Genomic DNA, 8186 nt, shown 5'->3' with positions numbered 1-8186 from the left:
AGGTGCCGACTGCTGCGAGTCCTGGCCTAAACACGACAGATCCTGGGCCTGTCGATGGAGGTGTCCAACACTTTTCAGACGCGAGAGCCGGCGATCATTGCAAAAGCCTGGATGGGAAAGAAGGGACTGCAGAAGGAGATGGGTCTGGAAGTGGTGGCGGAGCTGGCAGCTGCGTTCGCAATAGCACGGACCAAGACGATGACGTTGAGGTGTTGGACGCTCTCCCGAGTGCCTCCAGAAAGGAGCGTGTGAAAGAAAAGAAACAAAGCGGGCTCCAAGTCACCTGCGACATTTGCTCTGCCTCTTTCCGGTCCAAACCCGGCCTGACCAGGCACAAAGCAGTAAAGCATCGAATGAAAAATGACAGCATAGCGGTGCCGAGCAAAGTTTCCCGGCCCCGTTTAATTCCTCTGGACAAGGCATCGAGGCTCTCCAAGAAAGGCCCCAAGAAGGGTGCAAAGGGTGCCGACAGAGAGAGAGCGGGTAACTCGCAGGTCCCCGCCGTTGCTGCTGCTGCATTCGTTTCCAGGAAAGCATACGCCGGTCCGGAGAAGGAGCCCAACGTGCAAATGCAGGAGGTCGTTAGCAGAGTGCTCAGTGACCTGAGTGTGATATCGCTGGGGATGTCCCAGGAGCTCCGGTGCACGGATGTGCTGAGTAAAGACCCCAAGCCAAAATATCAGTGTGCGGTGGTGGTAGAGGACTTGGGCACAGAGAAGCCCAACCCCAAGAAGCATCCCGGGAAGAGGGAGAAAGGCTGGAGGAGCCAAAGTAAAGATCCCGAAGGGGTCAGCAGCAATTCGGAGAGAAAACTCAGCAGAAAGGTGAGACGGAGGAAAGCCAAGCTGTTTCCCAACAAGAGTGAAGCTGGCGGACTGTGTGCCTCGGAGAAGGATGCAAGGGATATCCCGTCCCAAGATGTTTTGGGAACCAGACGGTCAAGGAAGCTGGAGGACGTGGCTGAAGCAGGCAACCGCGTCTCAGCAGAGGCACCGGACAGGCCTCGCTCGCCACAGCCCTCTCCCGCAGCACAGCCATCTCCTTGTGCAGCCGGGCCCTCAGAGGAGGTTGGTGAGGAGGCATCCCGTTCACAAGAGACGCCCGGGGACGTGGGCGAGCTGAGGAAGGCTCCGAATGGAGGCGAAGAGGCGCAGGCGGAAGAGAAATGGTCGACCCGGTTGGTGAAGCAAGTGGAGAAGGGGTTGAGTCAGGTTTGCAAAGAGCAGCGTGAGGATGGCGATGGCACAGTGGTGAAAGGACCCGAGGCCACGGAGAGCTCCTTGGGAGAGGGCAGCCACGGGACGTGGAGTAGTGCCTCGAAGCATCCCTCCGGCCCAGCCACACCGGACCGGCCCGCAGAAACTCGGGACTCCGCAGCAGCCCCGAAGGATCCCACTCCGGGAGGGCAGGAACGTGCTTCGGATGGCAGCCCTTGCTCCTCCGAGCCCAAGCCCTGGGGGCAAGGAGAGGCGCAGCCGAGCAAGGAGCACAGCACCGGCCGTGTGGCTGAGCCAGACCTGCAGAGCTTATTCGACGACGACACCACGTTCTCCCAGCTCTTCCCCAGGGACGACCAGTTCACCCGGAGGAAGTGCACGCGCGTGTACGGGAAGCGGACAAAGAAACCCAAGCCTGTTAGCGAGGCGAACATCAAGCCGGTAGGCACCGAGGACTTCTTTAGCATCCGGCTGGCTTCTGACCTCAGCGAAACCAGCTCTTTCTGTGTCACCAGGGACGATCCTTGCGAATATGAAACCATCTCTATCGACGATGCCTTAATGCTCAATATGTGTCACAATAGCAAGCCCAAGGGGCACGATGCTGTCTCCAGCCCTTCTACAAATCTCGCAAATTATAAGAGAGCCGGCCAAGAGAAGGAGGTGATTGACCTGGAAGAGGATAACGTGTTAACTTTCTTATGCCAAAACAACCGGATGGAAACCGTTCCCAACTTGGCCATTTGGGGAAGCCTCGACAAGGAGATGGAAAGCGTTCCCGCTAACAAAATCCTGTTCAAGCCCCCGGCAGAGCCTGAAAATGAACGCTCAGCGGTGGAGACGAGCCCTGAGCCTCCAGACCTGGAAGAAGAACCCTACGATAGCAAGGCTACCGAGGACCCCAACTCACCCGAGTTTCATCCGGTCGACCTTGAGATGCTGAATGCCAAATTCAAGATGAGGGACGTGTGCTTTGTCAGCTCGGGCGAAGATCATCCTGTCCATCTAGATGACAGCACGGTGAGCTTCAAGCCGAAGCCAGGCCAGCATAGCAAGCACAGCAAAAATAAGGTCGAAGATGGCAAAGCCGGGAAGAACCGAAGCGACTTAAATCTCAAGACCAAAGACAAACAGTATAAGTGCAAAGTGTGTTTTCAGTGGTTCCTCACCTTAGGAGAACTGGACTTCCACAAGCTCACCCATAACCCGTCCCCACCTCCCACCTGCTACATGTGCGTCCAGCGCAAATTCAGCTCGAGGGAGCAGCTGAGAGACCATTTAAAAGAGAAACACGCCAAGAACAAGGCGGGCCTGTGGGCCTGCGGCATGTGCCTGAAGGAGATCTCCGACGTCTGGATGTACAACGAGCACCTCCGCGAGCATGCCACCCAGTTCGCTCGGAAAGGGCAGGCCCAGAAATCCGTCATGGGTCTGCCCGCCTGCTTCAGCGAGGACAACGCTGCCGTCACCCATTTCCTGAACACCATCATGTACCGCAAACCCAGCAAGTCATCCAGGCACGTGGAGTCTGGCAGCAGCAAGCCCCCTGCTTGCAAAGAGAATAAAAGCCAAAGAGAGCAACCCCTGGAGCAAGAGGCCAAAGTGGTAAAGGACCTGGTAGAGATGAAACCACCCTCTTGCCCCTCCAGCTCTTCCAAAGCATCCTCCATCCCATCGCCAGAGCACATGCCAAAATGTGAGAGCGCTCCGAAGGCTGTGCCCATGCATCCCGACTGCAAGGACCCTTCCAGGGATTGCCATCACTGCGGGAAGCAGTTCCCCAAGCCCTTCAAGCTCCAGCGTCACTTAGTGGTGCACAGCTTGCAGAAGATCTACTTGTGCCATAAGTGCCCCATGTTCTACCAGGAAACCAAAGAGCTTCGCAACCACCTCGGCCACGAGCACGGCGTCGTGGAGGAGCCGGAGATCAAGCACACCACGCTGTACGCGTGCGAGCTCTGTGCTGACGTCATGCACGTCATCAAGAAGTCCTTCATCTGCAGCATGTGCAACTACACCTTCTCCAAGAAAGAGCAGTACGACCGGCACATGGAAAAGCACCTGGCAGGGAGCAGTAAGACCTTCAAGTTCCGGGGGGTCATGAGGCCTGGCCTCCCCTCCAAGGATGGGAATGAGAAAATTAAAGAGGAAAGCTCTCCGCGGGAGGACGTGCCACCGAGCAAGAAGAGGAAGGTGGGACACCATGTCAGCTTGTTTGCACGCAGCTCGCCTGTGCGCCTGGACCCCAGCAGCGACCTGCCGCTAGGAGAGGACTCTTTAACACCGCCCAGCGAGCCCTTCCCTGCAGCCGCCGGCAGCCCTGAAGCACCGTTGCCCCAAACCTCTGTGAAAACAGAAGACCTTGTGGGTGACTTCTCAGAGCTCCTGGCTGAAATGGAAAAGTCTCCATTTGGTGCCCTCCCTCCACCTGCGTGCCTGTCCCCATCCGGGCCCCAAGCAATAGCGAGCGACCCAGAGCTCAGCCACATCGCTACGCTTGCCGTCGAGGACCTTGAGAAAGGTGCCTTTGATGGGAAACCTTTCCTGGACTCCTCAGAGTTTAGCATGGACCTGACTGGTCTAGCTTGTAACCAGGCAGAAGATGAAAAGCGGTCTCTGCCTCATCTCACCGAGAAGCACGGGCATGCAGACGCCCAAGAAAAAGCAACCCTGGGCAATAACGATGAAGATGTCATGAGGCTGTTGGACGACCCCAGCCCGCAAGAAAGCCTTGCCAAAGAGACCCATTTCCTCAAGCTTGCTAAGAAGGTCCCAGAGCTCCCTGTGCCACGAGCAGAGGCTCCACAAGCCAAGGAAGCCAATAAACCCTTGCTGACCAGCCTGAATGTGAATGACACAGCTCCCAAGGACGGTGCCCAGCACTCCTTGCCTTTAAAGGACAAGACGGCATCCCCTGTTCTGAACAGGGCCGCTAAAGATTTGGCCTCTCAGAAGAAAACCATAGGTAATCAAGTCAACGGTGAGGCTGCCTTGAATACCACCAGTGCTGGGGGCAACCCAGAGGAGGTCCTGAAACCCTGCTCTCTAAGAGACAAAGCCGTGCCCGAGACGGGCGCCCTTGCCAAAGACAGCGGTGCGAACACCAGCATCAAAGAAATAGGAAGCAATCAAAACAAGCCCCTAAGCAACCAGCTCAAGGGCGAGCCAGCGAAGCACAGCCATTTGGAGGCAGGGAAGTCCTCAGACAAGCGGGCTCTGAACGGCGCGGGCAAGCTTCACCCAAAGAAGCGAAAAGAGCACAAGTCTTTGAGTCACAAGGGCAGTTCGGCCTCCAGGGAGAACATCGAGGGAGACGGGAAGAAGAAGAAAGCCCGAACGCCAGGCCCGGGGAGAAGCGAGAGCGCCGGGGAGCTCAAGCGAGCGGACTGGACTAGCAACGAGGCTTCGGCCCTGTCCCCGGGGAGGAGGGAAACGCACTGTAACAAACTGATTCCCAAGCCCCGCATGGTCGGTGTCGGGCACCAGCTGAAGAAGATGGTGCTCGACACTTACAACCAGAAGAAGGTGGAGATCCGCCAGGCCAACGGGGACTTGAAACGCAAGAAGGACATCCTTGGGAAGACCTTCCACCACCTCCTGGCCAAAGGCGCCGGCACGTCCCTCCACGGCTCCCTCAGCCGGCACAGAACTGTCCAAGGTGCTAAACCTGCTGACTCCCACAATTACAGGACAGCCGAATCCCAGAACAATCTGCTAAGCCAACTGTTTGGACAGAAATTAACTAGCTTTAAAATTCCTTTAAGACGAGATACTTCAGAGTAATTTATGGAAGTGACTTATGGTGATCCGCAGCTGCTTTCATGGGGTTTGCAAGGGGGAAAAGAAAATTATCAAAGCATTAAATTCGTTTGTGTAGCGTGATTTTTCTGTCTAGCTTAAATGAACTTGCACTGCAGCCTCTGTGAAATAGTTTGCTTTGTGTCTACTAATCTACTTTAATTCACCTGATTTATCATGCAAATGCTACAACTTTGATGTTGCTGATGATTTCCATGAACTGAAATTGTAATCGCTTTGGGCAGACTGAATCGTCAAGAGCAATTGCTTTATTGCAGAAGTGCTGAGGTTATAAGGATACTTGCAAATCTCAGACCCTTTTGAGACTGTGTCTGTGTTATCTTTGTACAAAGTACTTGAAGAGATGAACTTCATTCCATAGACGTCTTATTCATAAGGTGCAGTACACTGTAGAAAGCAAATTTTTTTTTTTTTGTGAAGATTTTGCACAAATAATCCCATACAATTCATTTAATTGGGCGCTGGCCTAAGACACGATGCAATTAAAAATAATAATAAATTAAGAACCGAGTGCCCCATGTTTTGACAGCCCCCCTTGCGAATTTGTTTCTACATTGTCAAGAAAATGAGGAGTTAGGTTTCGCGCCGCTCGGGCGATTAGTGCGTATCCAACGTTGCTGCCGTTATTTGACCACTGTAGATGATGCTTATGGATGACCAGTGAGAATGCTAGGGACCTGCACCTTGACATTTGTGACAGACTCTTGTTTTAATTTTTAATTTTTTTTTTAATTTTTGCGCAACGATGAAACTGTGCCAACTTACCACACCAAAACGGTACTGTCCGAGGTACTTAACGGTATAACTTCTAAACTATCTTACTGTATTGAGTTAGTAGCTATATAGGTATCAGCTTTATACTATGCAGTTACTGGTGCTATTTTTATTTTTGTAATGTGAATACAGACTTCCTTGATTTACGAATAAAAGGGAACAGTTAGGAAGTAGCGGTTACCTGTAAAAGCAAACAAAAGCAGGAAAATAAAACTTTTTAAAGAAAAATCCTGTATGCTGGTACTCCATAGTGTTGCAAAGGTTACGTCACATGATCGAGCAGGTATACAACTGAACTTTTGAATCGGAAAGAAATCTCAGGTGCAAAGGATGACATGGAAGATAAATACTATTGAACACTCCCAAGTCAAGGAGGTAAAGATATGCACTGATGTGATATGAACAGTCAGAGTACTTTGCGTCTGTCCTGCAATTATTGTTATTATTTTTTTAGATTTAAAAGGGAAAAAAAAAAAGAAGAGGCTCTATCCTGTTAATATGTATCATTGCAATCCTTTGTATTGTATAGAACTATTGTAGGTAATTTACCTTGGTGCAATGTGTTGTGTCAAAAGTTTTTATTTTGATATTTTGTCAGAGAGCAGAGAGAGCGCAGGGATGGCCTTTTTATGATGTTGTATGTGTGCTATTAAAGTGCCTCTTTAATATTGTTAAATAAAGTATGAGATGAAAATATGGGGCCGTGCTGTAAAATCCTACCGAATTAATCTTCTCAAATATATTCCAATATTTTCACAGAAATTCCCAGGCTGCGTGCAATTTGTCCGATGCTTTTTTTGGTTTTGCTTTCTCCGTTCTCCTTTCCCCTGCTGTAGACACGTGCTCCCTTGCTCTCCCGCTGGGGGGGCGAGGAATCGGATGGCGATTCGGGGGAGCTTGCTCTCAATTCCTGCTTCTTGGTGTGAGCACAGGCTTCTTCGTCTCTGCGTGCCTCAGTTCCCTGGCAATGGGGAAAGAATATGTCTATTGTTCTATTCTAGTCTATTATTATTGTTATTATTCTATGGGGAGAATGTTTTTTCCTGTCTCCTGCCCTTTTTAATTTCTTTCTTTCTTTCTTTCTTTTTTTTCCAGGTTAGGGACAAGTGTGACTGTGTGCGGGTGCATGTGTGTGTGTGCGTGCGTGCGTGTGTGTTGTGTCTTTCCGCATACATCTCCAGGCACTGTGCAATCTTATGTGGGGGTCTCCTGTCCCTATAAGATACATAACCATTTCCAAGCTGAAACAGCTTCCATCCGTCTAACAGATGTCAAGGGCTTCCATTACCCTTGTCTCCAATATAGTCATGCTCCCAAAAGCCCTAGGTTGCAGGGATCTGCCATTATCCCACCAGGCTGGCTGTCTCCTGCTTCCTACATGATCTCTGGGGGGCTTTTCCAACCCTCCTTCTCTATGACTCTGTCCCCCTTCACACATAGGAAACTGAGGCCCAGTGAGAGCTGAATGGCCTTGCCCGAGTCAAAGGGGCTGTCTGTGGTGGTTCAGAACCGGGATTTTGCAGGCTCCGGTGCCCAAACCCCTTGCTCCTTCTTGCTTTCATGATGGGCTGGGAGAGTTGAAACGACGCTGGTCTCTGATTCTCGAGACGCCGCGTGCAGCGACAGGGGAGGGTTGTACCTAGGGTGCCCGGGGTAAGTTGTCTGTGGTCACACACTGAGGGCAGTGCCCAGGCTGGCTTCTGCGGGTCTTGTGACTCCTGGCCTCGGGCTCTCTTGGCTGGGATGCGTTGTGTTTTCAGGGAGGTTAGGGAAGATCACTGCTGGGAGGAGGTTAGGGAAGATTTACCAGGTGTGAGGAGGGGCCTGACCCACCAAGACCCACCCTTCCTGCATCATGTCACAGAGGCCAGCAATGAGGGGCATTATGGATTAGCTGCAAAATTTTCTCCCACCTCCAAAAAGGAATCAGCGTGGCCTTGGAGTATAGCTCTAGCTGCAGAGGTTTTGCCCAAGCTGGGCTGAGAGAGGCCTGCTCTTGTCCTGAAAGGCAAAGCTCAGGTGAGTCGCTCCTCTTGAGACAGAGGATGAAAGACTTAGCCTCACCTGGGAGCTTAGGGGCCTAACCATGGGATGAAAGTGTTTTATTCTTATGGCTTTAGCACTTCTGAGTCTTCCTGCCTCCTTCCCTTCCAGTCAATGACCCACAACCAAGGTGATTATATGATATGGCATTGCTATGACAGTCTCTGCACCCAATCGTTGGCCATGGGATCCATGTTCCAGCAGGAAGCTCTTCTAGGGGTGAAATGTCTTGTGCATAGGATCAGTCAACAATTTGGCTACTGCACTGTAGACTATAATGCCCCCAGAAATGACAGATGCCTTAGGAGAAATCTCCCATCTGTGCATAAAAAT

General features: G+C 51.8%; 1 protein-coding gene across 1 annotated transcript in view; it reads left to right on the top strand.

Annotated features, from left to right (window-relative positions):
- ZNF469 (zinc finger protein 469) overlaps positions 1 to 6563 on the top strand; it is a 14642-nt gene extending 8079 nt beyond the window's left edge. The window contains 1 exon segment of the mRNA XM_025209193.1: positions 1 to 6563. This exon segment is cut by the window's left edge and continues 922 nt beyond it. Within this exon segment, the coding sequence (XP_025064978.1) occupies positions 1 to 5000 (5000 nt within the window). The 3' untranslated portion in view covers positions 5001 to 6563.
- The last annotated feature ends 1623 nt before the right edge of the window (positions 6564 to 8186 follow it).

This window comes from Alligator sinensis, unplaced genomic scaffold, assembly GCF_000455745.1.
Source record: "Alligator sinensis unplaced genomic scaffold, ASM45574v1 scaffold255_1, whole genome shotgun sequence".
Taxonomy (NCBI): domain Eukaryota; kingdom Metazoa; phylum Chordata; order Crocodylia; family Alligatoridae; genus Alligator; species Alligator sinensis.
The sequence above is the reverse complement of the archived record's forward strand: the minus strand, read 5'-3'. Positions and strand labels throughout refer to the sequence as shown.